The following is a 17,898-nucleotide window of genomic DNA, read 5'->3' as shown; positions in this document are numbered from 1 at the left end:
GGTGACGCTCATGTGGCTGCTCCCACGGGCCGCCGTCTGAGTAGTGAGGGCTGAAGCCGGTGGCCCTCGAATTCCAGTGAGCATCAGAATCACCTGGAGGGCAAGTTAAGCCACAGAGCGCCGAGCCCACCTCAGAGCTTCAGGTGCGACAGGTCTGAGGTGGGGCCAGAGGATCTGCATTTCCAGCAAGTCCCCAGGTGATGCTGCTGCTGCTGGTCCAAAGACCACACGTGGAGAACCACGGCGGGGGTGGGGGGTGTAATCATGGGCAAGGTGCCCCATCCCGTCCTCAGCTTCCCAGCCCCGCCCCCGCCCCGCCCCCCTAAAGTGAGGAAAAGGAAATCTTAGTGCCCTCTTCCAGAGGGCGTCACAAGGGTGACGCTGAGTGAGCTAGGACTTATAATAAGCTTCTCAGAGCAGTACCTGGCACAGGGCAGGTGGGATGAGAGTGACAGCATCCATCCTTGATGAATTTCCCTTGGTCCAGGGGTTGCGCCTGGAGCACAGGCAGACCCTCTGACCGCTGTGGACGACCCTCTCCCCGACCCACTCACCGCCGACGTTGTTCTTGTAGGTGTTGTACATCTCCTTCACTCGCCGGTAGCGGAAGGCCAGCTTCCTCATCCAGTCCACGCCGCCGTGCACGCCAGAGCCCAGGCACAAGTTGGCCCCCGGGGCCGAACTGTGGAAGCCATCAGCGGAGAAGTTGTAGGTGCTGTGGAGACGGAAGAGGGCAGGGGGTGGGAGAAGAGACAGTGTTAATGTCGGGGAGGTGGGAGCTCTTCACCAGGAGACCCACGGGGTGGGGTTTGGGGCACCCACGATGTCCCCGAATGTTCGAGGGTGCCGTGGGTATGTACGTTCTGGGAGAAGCAGGATCATAGTTTTTATTAACTTCCCAAACAACGGTGGCATCCTTTGCTCTTGCCTAGTCAGCATCCATTCTCCTTTCTTTTGGTACCAAAGAGCATCTCTATTTTTGGGGGGCAGCCGTTCTGTCCCCTGCATGCAGTGGCCAAGCTGGGGAAAGCCTCCCTCTCTCCCCCTTTAGAATCTGAAGCTGGAAGGCAACTCCAAAAAATGGTTGGCCTTGGTTCATCCTGAGAGAAGCGTCCAGAAGAATATGCCAGTTAGTTTCTGCCGCTCTGATCCCCAAACCTGCTCTGCTTCACATGCCCCATAAGCCCTGACTGCTGACCTTTTCCTCCTATTCTGTGAGCATCTCTGTATCTTTCTACAGACATTCCCTGTGTTGGGGACTTCGCTGGCAGTCCAGTGGTTAAGACTCTGCGCTCCCAATGCAGGGGGCATGGGTTCAATCCCTGGTCCGAGAACTAAGATCCTGCGTGTCGCAGGGCGTGGCCAGCAAAAAAAAAAAAAAAAAAGAAATTCCCTATGGCAATTTTTTTATCTGTTAAATTAAGCAGAGTAGATTGCTGGTGCTTTGCGGACATAACCCTCCATCAGCATGAAGCGTGGTCTGGGGACAAGTCAGAGTGTCATGTGAGGTTAATGACAGAAGCGGCAGCTGGGAACCAGAAGGGGAAAGCGTGGGCGATCGACCACCTACGGCAGCTAGAGCGTGAGAACGAAAGCCCTAGCTCTCCACGGAACACCATTTTCTTTCCCTCCACTGGAAGCTTGGTACAGGTTTGCAAAACCACAGGCCTGTTGCAAGGCAAAACCAGAGCGTGACAAGGGATGTGTGGACCCAAAACTTCAAAAGTGAAAGTCTCTTCGAACAGAAAAAGCCTGGGGCGGGGGAGCAGGTCAGCGTGGTATACCACGGCCTCTTGGGGGGTGGGTTCAGCTGACTTTTTTTTCTCTTTGCGTTATTTTATTGTTTCTGGATTTTCTGTGATGAGTTTAAGGGTGGAGAAAGATATTGTATTTTTTAAAAAGATGTGATGCACTAGGGATGAAACAGCCCTAGGAAATTGTATCTTAGGTATCCCCGGTTTAACGCCACTGCTGCAGCAGATAAAAGGGAATTTGAAAACCGTGAAGCGCTGGGTCATTCTCCCTGTGGGCCACGTGATGTCCTGATGCCCATGTGCCGTCCCGCACCATTCTGTGCCTGGGGCTCAGCCTGACAGCCTGAATATCGAACTGGTGACAACAAAACCCCTGCAGGATCCACAGAAACGCCTTGAGTGATGCCTCAAACTCAACAGCAGATTTTACCACGTGGGCTCACTGGGGCAGATGGGCCAGGAGGGCACTGACCCAGGTGACTTAATCCCAAAGGCCTCAAACGTAGACTCTGGCATTCCCTCCAGAGCAGGCTAGGTAGACAGTCAGAGAGAGATACCAACAGGCTGACAGAAGTTCTTTAGATGTCTTCAAATTTTTGCCCATATGTCCATAAACACACACACACATTCACCTGGGTCATTTTTCACAGACATTTGTGTGAGTGTGCATGTGTATAAAATTGGAAGCAAGTAACTCATAATGTCAGAAAGTGGTGAGTTGGAGATGGTGGGAACAGGGGTGATCACAGTTTCTTCTCTGCTCTTTACTGAATTACTCAAGTTTAAAAGTTGGGGACTTCCCTGGCGGTCCAGTGGTTAGGATTCTGCGCTTTCACTGCCGAGGGCAAGGGTTCAATCCCTGGTTGGGGAACTAAGATCCCGCGTGTCTCGTGGCGTGGCCAAAAAAAAAAAAAATACAATACAATAAAATAAAAATACAGGTTGTGTGTAATTAACTTGTTTGACCACTAGCTTGACATTGTGGTATTTGACACCATAACTTCTGAGATCTTGAGAAGGTTATTAAAAAAAAGAAATTAAAAAGATGCATGGAGAATAAGATATGACCGTTCTAATAACTTGTTTGCATGATAACCTCCTCTTTCCCACGAAAGATGCCAGTGGGTTTATTACACAGACATGTTGCTGCTGCTTTCTTCTCAGTCCCTCCCTTGGGTGGCGGTGACCAGGGGCTAAAAAGGAATAAAATATCCCCAACTAGTAAAAGGGAGCAGACAACGTCTAATCGTAGGGGCAGAGAGCCCTTTAGCAAGGACTACTCACTGTGCTGGGCCCTTTTCTAGCACATTCTTATCCTGACGAGAAAGGGGCTATGTGACTTTATCCCATCACGGCCCCTCATTTCCAGAAGCCACACTTTAAACTGACACGTGCTCCTTCCTCTCTACTGTCAAGATTCCCATCTTGCTAGAGAATGTCTTCTGCTTTTCCTTTTTTAAAGAAATTTTATTTTCCATCAACCTCATTTCCATTTTCTGTTTAAGAGTCTTTGGGAGAACAGCTTCGGACCACTCAGTGGTTGTGCCTCTCCAACCAGTGGCCTGAACTCCGCAGTCTTCAGTAGGGAGCCACCAGGCAGGCACAGAGGGCATCTGTGAGCCTTCAGACTGGTCTGCGACCTCGGGTTGAGTGGCAGTGAACTTGGGAGCTGGAGCATCCATTCACCCCGACGTTGCTCCAGGGTTACAGCCTTTTCAGCAGCGGCCTGCTCTTCCTTTTCAGGCTCTTCTGGATCCCTGGAGAAGCAGAGATCAGGCATGACCTCCCCAGGTGCTCACGGGAGATGGTACCACGCATGCGCAGGACATCCCAGGCCAGCATCCACCGTGTCAGACCCGCTGGGGAAGCTCCCTTGTTGTTGTAGGGACGGCACAGAGGAGAGTCTGCTACACACAGCAATGGTAGGCAGGTTAACACGAGAGCCTCTGGGAGAGGCTGGTGGTCAGCGCTGGAATCAGTAACCACCAGAAGTCGTGGCGCCTGGAAGGCTGCCTGGATCTGGTAAGTGAAGGTTCCAGGAGTGAAACAGCCAGAAATAGAATTAGCTCCGGCGGCAGCGACAAACTTCAGCACAGCTCACCGGTCAGTCTTCTGGAGGACATGACACTGACATCGGCTGGGTTTTCGGTGGCAACCATGGCACAAGCTGCCGGCAGAAGCTTCTCCCCTGTTCTCTTCAGATTTATGATGTAGATGCTGTCACTTTTCCTTCTGTAGATGGACCGATCCATTTGGAAGTCAAGGTTGGTGCCTCCCAAGTGGGTTCCTGCTGCAAAGAATTTGACAAGGACATCCTCCTTTTTCACTTGCAGGACATCAAGGACTCCGGACATTGTGGAAATTTCCCTTTAAGTAATGATGGGAATCTAGAACAATGCCTTATGGACCCCTCCCTGGGTGGTGCAGAAAGGCTAGAGAATTTATTCTTGAAAAAGAACACTGACTCTGTAAACTCAGGATACCTGGGGAGATGCCTGGACGTTCTGCTAAGAGGTGGAGGGCAGGGAAGGGTGTCCGTGAATCCTGCCTCATCCATTTACCAGCTGTGCGAGGTTGGGCAGTTTACTGAACCTCTCTGTGCCTCCCACTCCCCAAGTGCAAAACGATGATGATGATAAGAGCAACTATTTCCTAGGGTTACTGTGAAGATGCAGTGAGTTAAGTCACATAGAGCAAATGGAACAGGGCATGGTGCAAAGTAAGGGTGTTACCACTGCTGATTTTTACTGTTAACTGAAAACAAAACAAAACAAAACAAGGGGCATTTGATAGTTGTTGCCTAGCACGCAGTATGTGCTTAATAGATATTTCTTGAATGAACAAATGGGGAATTTGGCTTCTCGTGGGAAAAAAAACACCCTTGGATCGTGGATTCTTGAAATGAGGTACCAAACAACTCAGCATGAATCAGGGTTCAGAGGGACATTGCTCTAAATTCCAAGCCAGCCAACTACAGGGGAAACGATAAAAACAGAACACTGGTTACTCACTGCCTTGAAAGGGAGAGTGGTTCCCTGGGATGACTTCATGAAAAGGACACAATTAGCCTTGACCTGGGGTTTATTTACTCCACAAATTAAGCAGTCCTGGCTGGCAGTGGAGCCGTGCTCCTTGCCAGGCCTGATTGCAGAAGGGATTTTCTGAATGGCTAATTAAAATGAAGCAGGCGATGCCCAGCTATCACTTCTAATTGTGCTGGGCTTTGAAAAGACTTGCAGGGCTCAGGAACAGAAACTTTGGTTTCTTTTTTTTGAGTAAGTTGGAAGACACACCTAGGAAGCAAACACTAAGTTACCACGAATGGCTCACAGGCAAAACGTTATTTGGTCTCATAATATTTTTGATGGGCCTAGAGGCGTTGAATAGTGATCATTTTTATAAGCACAGCTTAATAACTAGGGTTCCGTTTTTATAATGGGCAGGCTTGGAACATTCCAGCCACATTCTTCTGAAAGCTGTCTCATTTTGAGCAGCTAGGTACCTTATTTCTGGAATTCATGTCCTAGGAGTGTTTTCCCCTAGAAGTCAGACATACCACTTACTCACTCAAGAAATATTTTTTTGAGTGTCGACTATATCAGTTTTACATTAAATAACGTATGTATGTTAGTGAGTGCAGTCAAACCTTGGAAAAAGGTTTACCAGACTCTTCATGGTGGTGATTCTGGGAGACAAGATCAGAGGTGGTGTGTGATATTTTTTACAATGTGCATACATTACTCTAGTAAGCAGGGAAAAACCCACAGAGAGAGAAACATAAGCAGAGTCACAGAGGATCCGCAGAAAAGCTCAGCCTCAGTGATTCGAGATGATGCAGAGCAGGCTGCAGGGTGGGGGACAGGGTTGTGATTTTTTTTTTGCGGTACGCGGGCCTCTCACCGCTGTGGCCTCTCCCGCCGCGGAGCACAGGCTCTGGGTGTGCAGGCTCAGTGGCCATGGCTCACGGGCCCAGCCGCTCCACGGCACGCGGGATCCCCCCGGACCAGGGCACGAACCCGTGTCCCCTGCATCGGCAGGCGGACTCTCAACCAGTGCGCCACCAGGGAAGCCCAGGGTTGTGATTTTGGAGTTCAGAGAGACACCGGTCCCAGCTCGGGCTGAGGGCAGGCCACCTTGCCCTGATGACCAGCCCGTCCCTCCTCTCTGCTTCCTAGTGAAAGGCAAGCTTGATAACCAATCAAAAGGGGCATTTTTGATTGACTCCCCAAATTCCTACCTTAAATCTTGCCCATTGTCATCGGATGAGACATCGTCCACGTGGATCTGGTCACAGTCCTGTAGAGAATTTGGCAAGAAGAGAAAAAGGGAGAAATGTGACTGGTGAAGCTGATGCAGCCTTTAAGAGTTGGTTTCATAAGCTGAGGGGGTGAAGGAGCACTGAACTGGGAGTCAGAGTCCTGAATTCTAGTCCAAACTTTGCCGCTAAAGGTCAGGTGACCTTGGGCTAAGTCTCATCCTCTTTTGCCTTTGGCTATAAGGGGTGGTGGTGACCGTATAATTTATCATGCAAACCTAGATAATTTTGCAATGTAAAGGGGGCTGCTATCAACGTTACATTAGGAGGACAGGCACAAAATAGGACCTATCTCCCTCTGCCCCCAGGTACACTAGGACCTATGGTTACCATGGCCATACGGTGGAAGGCTCTCACTATTCAAAGTGTTTCCTCTGCTTGGAATGCTCTTCTGCTTTCATCTGCTTAGTGAACCTTGGATTCTTCAAGCATTAGCTTCAGGAGGTACCCCCTGCCCAAGTCCCCCTCTGTGTCCCACGATCTGTGACCATCATTTATCAAGCATTACTATGTGCCAGGCACCATTCCAAGGGTTCGCCATTCAATGGACTCCAATAACATGCTGCTTTCCACCACCCATACATCTCTCAGTTCTCTTTGGAGAAATACCGTAACACATGGGAGTTAAGACTGAGGGGAAGGGATGATGTAGGTGGGCACATGACCCAGGCTCAACCAATCAGAGAGACCCAGGGTCCCTCTGGCCACAGTGATGACTTCAGAGATGAGTGTGTGGCCTCAGCTGGACCAATGAGAACCAGCCCTGGGACTTTTGGGAAAGAGGAGCTCTCCTTTCCCTAGAGCTGCTGGATGGTGAGATGAAGCCTGGGGCTGTTAGAGGAAAGTAGGTCTGGAAGTTGGAGAGAGGGAGGAGGCCCTGATCAGATCACATTGTTTGCTTCTCTGGATCCAGCCCCAACTGAGACAAGGCCACCCTGACTACCATGGCAGGCTGAATGATAGCCCTGCAAAACAGCCCTGTCCTAATCTCAGGAAACGTATACAGAAAAAGGAACTTTGCAGATGTGATTAAGTTAAAGATCTTGAGATGGGGAGATTATCCTGGATTTTCCAGGTGGACCCCAAATATAATTACAAGGGTCCTTGTAAGTAAGAGGCAGAGGGGTATTTGACGACAAAGAGGAGAAGGGAACTGGAGTGAGGTGCTTTGAAGATGAAGGCCGAGGCCGCAAGCCAAGAAATACAGGCGGCCACCAGAAGCCGAGAATGGCGAAGAAACATATTCTCCCTTCAAAGCCTCCAGAAGAGACCAGCTCTGCCAACATCTTCAGCCCAGTGAAACTGATTTTGGACATTGATCTCCAGAACTGTGTTGTTTTAAGCCACTAAGTGTGTGGTAATTTGGTACAGCAGCCGGAGGAGACGAATACACGGACTTTTCCATTTACGTGAGTGGAGATGGATTTCTGTCATTTTGCAACCAAGAGGCAAGTGATGCAACAGCCCCCCAGGAAGCCTGTGAACTCTGCCTCCATCAGAAAGTCCATTCAGATGATCGGTCCATAAGGCAAAAATCGTGAGCACGCTGTGCCTGCCCCCCGACGGTACTGGTTAGAGCTCAGGCTCTGGAATCGGATCGCCTGGGTTGGGATCCTGGATCCAACCACTTGAGCAAGTGACTTAACCACCCCAAATCTCAGAGATCAGTTTGGCAAATGGAGATAATAACAGAACCTGCTTCACAAGGTTGACGAGAGGAGAAGGGTCTGGCTACATAAATGTTAGTTTTGATTACTGTGTTAAGATTTGTAAACATCCATGTTTTGGTTTGCAAGACAATTTCAGGGGGCAGATATCTCCTCGCAAAGACTGCTAGAGAGAGGAAGATGCATGTGGAACTTTGAACTTGGCCTCTGAGAGAAAAACTGGTTGTAACATCTCTGGGCCCTTGATGGGAGGAGAGAAGCTGGGGAAAAAAATGGTGTTGTCAACATTTTGAGCAGATCTCTTTTTACAGAAGGAAGAGGCTTGAGTTTATCTCTGAGAACAAGAGTTTTGCTGGGGGATGATGGGACCACCTTCCCTCTGTATAACTTTTTAAAGATATACAGAGATAACTTAGTTGTTATGGAGGTGTGGGGTTAGAGCAGGTGGGGACAGTGGCATTTGGGGCAGCCTGGGCTGCTTTGTGGGGATCAAGGTTGGAACCTGGAAGAAGGGGTGGTGTGGCTGCTGATCCCTCTCTGGCCCCCCTGAATGAGCTTTGGACTGGAAGGCGGTTTGCTGGATCCTCTGGATTGGAAAGAGGTTTGTTTCCAGAGTCCCTGGCACACTTTTCCCACAGCTCTGTAGCAGTGACAAAGTAGGACTCAGGGTCCTGCTGCATGGCACCTCACGTGTGTGTGGGCCTGGCACAGTGCCCAGGCGTGGGCAACGGTGTGCTCTTACAGGTCTGACAGCAGGGAGGTCTACCCAGAGGCTTCCTAGGGGTCAGCCATGGGAAAATGGTAGCCAGAGCAGAGGGCAAAGAACATGGCAGATGCTCAGTGGTGACCCCAACTGAGAAACTCCTTGGATAGTACTGGAAAAAAACTAGGTAGGGGGCACTGAGTGACCATCCTTGAGTGAGCGGACATCTGGTTTACACCTAAACCTTTTCTGCTGTATTCCGTATTTCCTTTCTTTCCATGCACCCAGGATTCTAATGTCTTGGTGGTGTAATTGATCCCCCTCCCTGAGAGGGTGTGTCCTTTCCTAAAATAGTTGAGCACGATGGTACGCCCCAACTGGAAGAGTCGATAGTCACATTATCTAAGACAGTAGAGGTTAGCCACATGTGGTTCTTTATAGTTAGATTCAATTAAAGTTAAACAAAATAGAAAATTCAGTTCCATAGGCCTATTTCAAGTGCTCAATAGCCAAATGGAGCCAATGGCTACCATACTGGATGGTGCACGTTTTCCATCATTGCAGAACATTCTATTGGACAGTGCAGCTCTGCAGGGATAAAGAAACGAGGTTGACAATTTCTCTGCTGTGTTGATAGGTTCAATTAAGGAAGAGCTTGCAAGCTGGCCTGGAGACAATCTCATTTAGCCCAAAATGTGCTTAAAACATTAAAACATTTTTTGGAACAACAGCCATCTCTCTCTCTCCCCCTTTCCTCCATCCCTTCTCGCTCTTCTTGTTCTCCCTCTCTGTCTCTCTAGATTTTCAGCTACTTTGAGAATTTACACGCTCTGGCAACGCAGGGCTTGCATTCTATCCTGAGAATCCTTAGCCTTGACACTCCTCTGCAGCCTTTACTGGGTTTTCCTCACTGTACCTTACCTGCTTACTTGGCCCCTGTGGGCATCCTAGTTTGAAACCTCTGATCCAGAGCAATCTCATATACATGGAAGGATCCCAGGGCCAGCAATCCTAACAGGTTAATGAAAACTGTATTTAAAAGCCAGTGCTGACTTTGGAGACCCAGGCACCGAGGAAAAATTAATAGCAGATTTCCCCCCAGTCCATTGCTTTGCCTGAAATTGGAAAAACACCTCCCCGTGGCCCCCAGGCCCCCCCCACCAAGCTTGAAAGCTGCTCTGGGGGGTCACCAGGGCTCAGGCCCCTGGGCAGGGTTCCCTGTGCTTTCCCTGATGTCAGGGGAAAGGTATGTGGGGAGGCTCTGTTTTTCTCATTTGCGAGGGGATTGTCGGGGCTGCTAAAGTGTGACAACAGTAGCGATCACATTTCGGGCTTAATAAAATACCATGACGCTCAGCTAGACACTACCTCATACTCCACCAGCTGACCTGGATTGAGTTACCCGCTGAGCCAGCTCCGAGGGGAGTGGGACAAAGCGGAGGACACGAAGATGGGGCTGGGCCCTGGGGGCAGAGGATCATATGCCCCTCAACTGTGCTGCACGGGGGGCAGGCCTCTCAAAGGATGCCAGCTTCTCACGGCCCAGGGTGCTTCTGGCCTCTCTGGAGTCAGAGTGTGACTATCACGGGGGCGGGTGTGTCTGAGCGGGACCACCCGCCCAAGACAGAGGATGGGTTCCTGTGGCCTTAGCATTGGTGAGGCGCAGTGGGGCTGAGGAATTGACACTTTCTGACCCAGAGAAACAACTGCAAAGAGTCTTGTGCAAGGATGTCCAGCATCCCAGTGAGAAACTGCAAACACCTGCAGTTCCCTCGATTGGATCAAGGTGGAATGAACTGTGGTATATCCATTCAAGGGAATCCTACCCGGCAGCTCAGAAGAAAGAGGGAGATAGTTATGTTAGCACATGGAAATGTTTCCAAGACATCCTACAGTGCAAAAAGCAGCAGACTGGAGAATGAGACATCCAGTATCACACATGTCAATATTTATAAAAACCAATTAAAAAAAAACCAATTAAAAACAAGGTGTTATATATGAATGTATCCATATACATAAATGGAAATAGAAAGATCTGGATGCTCACACATCTGACTGGGAACAGTAATTCCATCTGGGAAGGCACTGGCGTTGGGTTAGTCGTCAAAGGAGGCTTTAACCTTACTGAAATGCTTTCTTTCCTTTCCTTCCTTTCTCCCTCCCTCCCTCCCTGTTTCCTTCCTTCCCTCCTTCCTTTACAAGGAGAATATGGACATATATTGCTTTTGAAAAATAAAGTATCTCCCTGAGGAGAGGAGAAAGCAGGATCCAACACTGGAGGACAGAGGCCAGCGATATATAGCCTCTGACTGGCTCCCAATATGCCGGGGTCTGTGCTCAGCACTTCACATAGATTAACGGCGACACTACTGTCATTCATCTTACACAGGAGAAAATGAGAGAAGTATAGGAACAGGCCTGTTATGAGCTGAACTGTGTCCCCTCAAAAGATGTTGCAGTCCTAACCCCAGTACCCGGGAATGTGACCTTATTTGGAAAGAGGGTCTTCACTGATGATCAAGCGAAGATGGGGTCGTGAGGGTGGGTCCTAATCCAGTATGACTGATGTCCTGATACAAAAGGGAAATCTGGACACAGAGACAGATGTGCACACAGGGAGAACATCATGTGACTGTGAGGGCAGAGGTGGGGTGATAGGTCTACAAGCCAAGGAATGCCTTGGAGAAGGTAGGAGAGAGGGGCAAGGAGCAGGTTCCCCCTCAGAGCCTTCAGAAGGAGCCAACCCTGCCGACATCTTGATCTTGAACTTCCGGTCTCAAGGCCTGCAGGACAGGAAGCTTCTGTTGTTTAAGTCACCCAGTCCGGGTACTTTGTCACCCCAGAAAACTTCCGAGGCCATAAAATGAAGGCGAGGAGGAGCCCAGGAGGCTGTCTGCCTCCAGAGCCTGTGCTGGCAAAGATCCATCCATCCTAAGACTAACTTATAAAAATGCCTCCCGTGGGCCCGGAACAACATCAGAGGATGCTTGGGTCAAGAGAGGGGAGGTTTCGGGACCAACCTGACTCTTGTCCTCAAGGTACTTCTTGTGTCCCCGGAAAAGAGAGGCTCCTCTGCTGTTCCCACCGTGGTCCGAGTCATCATTACCTGCCACCTACACCAGAGGGTGGCAAACTATGACCTTAGGGGGGGCTGTGTTTGGTACTATAAGATGCTCCTTGTTTATCATGTAACTTCTCTGTCCCAGCCCTAGAATCAGTCACTTCTCCAAGGAGCCCTGGTTCCTTTCACTGGAAAATGGTGTTTTGAAGCCAAGATCTGGATGCTGGATGTGCTAGTTGCTGCAGGAGTGTCATTGCTTCTGGGTCCTCTTGGGCAACAGACCAAGGTCTCCAGGATTTAAAAAAAAAAATTTATTTATTTGGTTGTGCCAGGTCTTAGTTGCAGCAGGCAGACTCCTTAGTTGTGGTAGGCTCCTTAGCTGTGGCTCATGGGCTCCTTAGCTGCGGCCTGCCGGCTCCTTAGCTGCGGCATGCATGTGGGATCTAGTTCCCTGGCCAGGGATCAAACCCAGGCCCCCTGCATTGGGAGCACGGAGTCTTAACCACCGTGCCACCAGGGAAGTCCTGGATTTTTAAAACATTATGAAATATGGGTAATGCATCCACTTGCAGGTGTGTAATGAGGCACGTGGCTGGCCTAATAAATGATACCGATTATAGTCCAGACCACTCCTTTCACCAGTGTGGAAACTGAAGCTCAGACAGGGCCAAGTGGAACTCACATAAAGGGTCACAGGGCCTGGGTGAAGGTATCTGTGGGATTGCAGGAGCGTCCCATCTTTCATCAGTGATGACAGTGATTTATCCTTTTGTCATGTGCTCCAAGTCCAGATTTAGTTTCAAGGTAACAGTCTCCTGAAATGCATGAGAGAGCATCCCACCTTTTCTTTGCTCTGCAGTTTGTGCAGGTTTGGATTTATTTATCCTTTCCTTGAATGTTTGGTGGAACTCTTGTTTAAAATGAGATGGACCTGGTGCCTTTGTTAGAGTTGTACACCTTTAACTACGATTTCAGTTTCTCATGGTCACTGGTTTATTTATTTAAAACATTTCCCCTTGGGTTAATTTTGATAATTTACATCTTTCTGAAAAGCGTCAACTTCATCCAGGTTTTCAAGTTCATTGGAACAATATTGCTCATGGTATTCTCATGATTTAAAAAAAAAAGGATCTGCCCTGAATCTGTGATGTCCACCCTTTCATTCTGGGTGGTGGTTACTGATCTCTTCTTCTCCCTCTTTTTTTTCTTGCTCATGCTTTTGCCAAAGGCTTTCTACCTTAATGACCTTTTCAATTACCAGTTCTTATTAATTTTCCTGGTTTTCTAATAAATGTAATTTAAGGCTGTCTGGATCAGCCTTTGCCTGCACCCCATAGGTTTTTTTTTTTTTGCGGTACACGGGCCTCTCACTGTTGTGCCTCTCCCTTGGCTGTCTGGATCAGCCTTTGCCTGCACCCCATAGGTTTTTTTTTTTTTGCGGTACACGGGCCTCTCACTGTTGTGGCCTCTCCCTTTGCAGAGCACAGGCTCCGGATGCGCAGGCTCAGCGGCCATGGCTCACGGGCCCAGCCGCTCCGCAGCACGTGGGATCTTCCCGGACCGGGGCACGAACCCGCGTCCCCTGCATCGGCAGGCGGACTCTCAACCACTGCGCCACCAGGGAAGCCCTAAGCACCCCATAGGTTTTGATCCTTAGTATTCTCATCCTTGCTTGTTTCTGAACAGTAAGCCTGGTGACAAATACCCATCAAAATCCGTTCTGATTATGCTGGTGACAGCCGGGGTTTTCCCAACCTGCTCTGCTGTGGTCTGATCCCATTACTTTCTGTCCTTGGCTGCCTGGAGACACGAATGTAGAAAGGAAATTGTTGACAAATTTGCCTTAGAAAAATGACTCTCATCCAAGCCCAGATGGACTCCCTGCCCACTCCTCCTTCAAGGCAGGTATATTTTAAAAGTGAGAGTGCTTAATGCTGCCTGTAGACTAGCCAGAGAGGGGCCTGCACCCTGGGAGGGAAACCTGGGCTGTCTTTCTCGTGTTGTTTAAATGTTTAACTTATCTGAAGAGCACTAAACAGGCTGTGGCCTGTGTTGCATTAATGGTCAGTTGGGCAGGACGTCTTGGAGAGCAGCTCAGAGCTGACACGGTGAAATATTATTCTCCCTGACAGCTCCTGCAGAACCGTAAATCAGACGTTCAGCAATCAGGCCCAGGTGTCAGGCAGGCAGCCACGGCCTGCCCAGATTCCAGCCACTTCTGAGTCCCTCCAGCATGATCCTTCCCAAAGCTCTGGCAGCATCTTGAAACGCTCCCCCTCCAGCCCACCCTCCAGCCTGGCCACGCCTGATTCGGGCCAGGGATACCTTCTGTCAAAACCTTTAGGTTGATCTTGTTTCTTATGAAGGCCTCTTTTCTTCCATCCACTCTGTGGACCCGTATTCCTTCTCCAATTCACTGTTCATCTCAAAACTGTACCTTTGGGACTTCCCTGGTGGCACAGCGGTTAAGAATCCACCTGCCAATGCAGGGGACAAGGGTTCCATCCCTGGTCTGGGAAGATCCCACATGCCGCAGAGCAACTAAGCCCGTACGCCACAACTACTGAGCCTGCGCTCTAGGGCCCGCAAGCCACAACTACCGCACCTGCGTGTCTAGAGCCCGTGCTCCACAACAAGAGAAGCCACTGCAATGAGAAGCCCACACACTGCAACAAAGAGTAGCCCCCGCTCGGGGCAACGAGAGAAAGCCCGCGCACAGCAACTAAGACCCAACGCAGCAATCAATCAATCAATCAATACATAATTGTATCTTCCATGAAAGATAAACGTCCCAGCCTAGAAGTCAGCTTGGCCTGGGATCAGATCTCCACTCTACTCTTACTAGCTCTGTGACCCTTGAAAAATGACCTCCCTGGGCTTCATTCTTCATATGTAAAATAGAGATTAAAAAAAAAAAAAATCTCCCTTTCCATGGTACTTGTGAGATTTCAGTGAGAAAATGCACGTGTGATGCTTGGCACAGGGTAAGAGCTCAATACCTCTCCGTGCAGCCCTGGGCAAGTTAACCTCTCCGTGCCTCAGTTTTCCCATCTCTGAAATGGGGATACGTAACAGTATCTACCTCCTGTTACTGTTGGAAAGGTTAAATGAAGGCATGCAGGTGAGCCCTTCGGGCACTGCCTGGCACACAGTGAGCTCTCAGGACATGTCAGCTGTCGCTGTGAATGGGTTTATTATTCTCACCTGTGCCCCCCACTCGGCTCCAACCTCAGTCCACATCCTTCTTTCTAGAAATGCATTCAGATTCTTTGTTTACTGCTTTGTTCCCCTTGCAGGGGGGAAGAGAAGGTGCTGTAGTAGTTTAGTCTGGTTTAGGTTGCTGTTATTTGTGTGACTTTTGTTTTGCATATATGGTGTGAAGATGACATGATAATTCACGGAGGAGTTTTTCATCTTTGTCTTCTTCGTTTACACTGGGAATTTCTCCTCCTCTTGCTGTCAGACCTTGCTCATCTTCCTCCAGGCTTCCTGGCTGCACCAATCCTCCCTGCTCTCCTTTTCCCTTAGAACCCACTGTCTACAGCACTGTAGAGTCTAGATTTCCTGTTGGGAATCTTCTTTCTCAGCCAGATGGCAATTGTTCTCCTGGGGGAGGCAGCACAGCACAGTGGATAAGTGCAAGGGCCCTGGAGCCAGGTTGCCTGGGTCTGAATACTGCCACTGCCAACTGTGTGACTTTGGGCTGTTTGCTTAACCTCTCTGTGCCTCAGTTTCTTCATTTGTAAAATGGGTGTTATGGACTGTCTGTGTCCTCCCCAAATTCATATGTGGAAGCACAAACACTCAGGAGGCTGTATTTGGAGAGGGGGCCTCTAAGGAAGTAATTAAGGTTATGTGAGGTCATAAGGGTGGCGCCCTGATCTGATAGGATTGGTGTCCTAATAAAAAGAGACAGCAGAGCTGGCTAGCACATGCTTTTTCTCTCCCTTTCTCTCTCCCTCTCCTTGTACACACACTGAGGAAAGGCCATGTGGAGACACAGTGAGAAGGTGGCCTCTACAAGCCAGGAAGAGAGCTCTCACCAGAAACCACATTTGCCAGCCCCTTAATCTGGGACTTCTAGCCTCTAGAATGGTAAGAAAATTAATTTCTGTTGTGTTAAGCCATACAGTCTGTGATGTTTTGTTATGGGAGCCTGAGCAGACTGAGACAATAGGGATAATAATAGTGAAGATTAAACAAGTTAATACATGTAAACTGCACAAAACAGTGCCTGGTACCTAGTAAGTACTCAGTAAATGTCAGCTGTGATTACTGTTACTATTATTATTATTATTTTTGCGGTACATGGGCCTCTCACTGTTGTGGCCTCTCCCGTTGCGGAGCACAGGCTCCGGACGCGCAGGCTCAGCGGCCATGGCTCACGAGCCCAGCCGCTCCGCGGCATGTGGGATCTTCCCGGACCGGGGCACGAACCCATGTCCCCTGCATCGGCAGGCGGACTCTCAACCACTGTGCCACCAGGGAAGCCCTACTATTATTATTATTATTATTATCATCACCGTCCTAACTGAAAATGTAGGTCATGTCTTACAAATTTAGGGTTCCAAAGCTTCACTGTCTCATAGAACTTTCCACAATGTGTACAATGAAGTAAATGTTGTCCAGTAGGACAGCCACCAGCCACATGTGGCTAATTACATTAAGATTATTTAACATTAAATACAATTGAAAATTCAATGCCTCGGTCGCACTAGCCATATTTCAAGTGCTCAGTAACCACATGTGGCCAGTGGTTACTGTATTGGACAGTGCAGAGTAGAACACAGACATCCCTAGGGCTCTAGAGCATTGGCTTTCAAGTGGTTTTGACTGTGACCTTCCGTAAGAGACACATTTTCTATCACACAGAGATTTAAATTACTGAAACATAATTGATAACACTGAGACAATTTCTCAAACAATATTCACCACTACTATTTGTGATGCACCCTATCATACCCCTTTCAATCAACTTTCCTTTTTAAACGTTTAAAACCGTAGCTTCTAATTATTAGGGAAACATGAACTACAATGAGGGATCATCTCACACTGGTCCGAGTGGCCATAATTAAAGAGTCTACAAAAAACAAATGCTGGAGAGGGTGTGGAGAAAAGGGAACCCTCCTATGCTGTTGGTGGGAATGTAAATTGGTGCAGCCACGATGGAGAACACGATGGAGGTTCCTTAAAAAACTAAAAATTGAGTTGCCATATGATCCAGCAATCCCACTCCTGAGCATGTATTGGAGAAAACTCTTAATTTGAAAAGACACATGCACCCCAATGTTCACTGCAGCACTATTTACAACAGCCAAGACATGGAAGCAACCTAAATGCCCATCGACAGACGAATGGATAAAGAAGATGTGGTACATATATACAATGGAATACTACTCAGCCATAAAAAAGAATGAAATAATGACATGGTGCGGCAACATGGGTGGACCTAGAGATTATCACACTAAGTGAAGTAAGTCAGGCACAGAAAGACAAATACCATATGATATCACTTATACGTGGAATCCAAAATATGACACAAATGAACTTACTGACAAAAGAGAAACAGACTCACAGACATACTGATAGAAAACAAACATGTAGTCACCAAAGGGGAAATGGGGGGATAAATTAGGAGTTTGGGATTAACAGATACACACCACTATATATAAATTAAACAACAAGGATTTATGTGTAGCACAGGGAACTATATTCAATATCCTGTAATAAACCATAATGTTAAAGAATATGAAAAAATATATATGTATAACTGAATCACTTTGCTGTACACCAGAAACTAACACAACATTGTGAATCAACTATATTCCAATAAAACAAACAAAAAATAAAACCTTAGTTTCATCCTAAGCAATATCACCTATAAAATCACTGGCATAATGTGCTAGTCATTTCCCCCCTAAAACACTAATAAGTTTAACAACAACAAAATTTTTTTTCAAGTAAAAGCAAGTTACATGAAGCCTGGATTGTGCTGTACGCTAGGTGATCCATAAATATGGTACAGCTGACTGACTACTCTCAAGGGCTTGGTGCAGTGTTTCTCAACGGGGTGCCCCTGGCATTTTGCGGGGAATGGTTCCTCGTTGTACAAGGCTGTACAAAGTACTGGGTTACGTGGCACCCCTGGCCCCGACTGCTAGGAGCCGACAGTTCTTCCCCTTCATGTGATAACCCACACTTCCCTCCCATTCCCAAACTCCCCTTCCCCCACTTGACGATAATGAGGTTGCAGACATCGAGAGCCTGCTCTCTGAGAACGAGGGAAGACGGGAAAGCGAGAACGGGACTGTCCCTCGCCTGAATCTGCCCTGCTTTCCCCCACTCACCTCTTCAGGCAGGGGCCACGAGGATGGATGGCATCGCCCCCCCCCCCCCCC

General features: G+C 48.5%; 1 protein-coding gene and 1 pseudogene across 4 annotated transcripts in view; both read right to left on the bottom strand.

The window, feature by feature from the left end:
* EYA2 (EYA transcriptional coactivator and phosphatase 2) overlaps positions 1-17,898 on the bottom strand; it is a 262,330-nt gene that overhangs the window by 11,655 nt on the left and 232,777 nt on the right. For all 4 annotated transcript variants that reach the window (XM_007446931.1, XM_007446934.1, XM_007446932.1 and 1 more), the window contains 2 exons: positions 5,992-6,050; positions 555-715 (listed from right to left, as the gene is read on the bottom strand). In XM_007446931.1, the coding sequence (XP_007446993.1) occupies positions 555-715; positions 5,992-6,050 (220 nt within the window). The remainder of the gene's footprint in view (positions 1-554; positions 716-5,991; positions 6,051-17,898) is intronic.
* LOC103077220 (40S ribosomal protein SA pseudogene) lies at positions 1,500-4,108 on the bottom strand (annotated as a pseudogene).

Source organism: Lipotes vexillifer, unplaced genomic scaffold (genome assembly GCF_000442215.2).
Source record: "Lipotes vexillifer unplaced genomic scaffold, Lipotes_vexillifer_v1.1 scaffold565, whole genome shotgun sequence".
NCBI classification, from domain to species: domain Eukaryota; kingdom Metazoa; phylum Chordata; class Mammalia; order Artiodactyla; family Lipotidae; genus Lipotes; species Lipotes vexillifer.
This window is presented reverse-complemented; position numbering and strand designations above follow the sequence as displayed.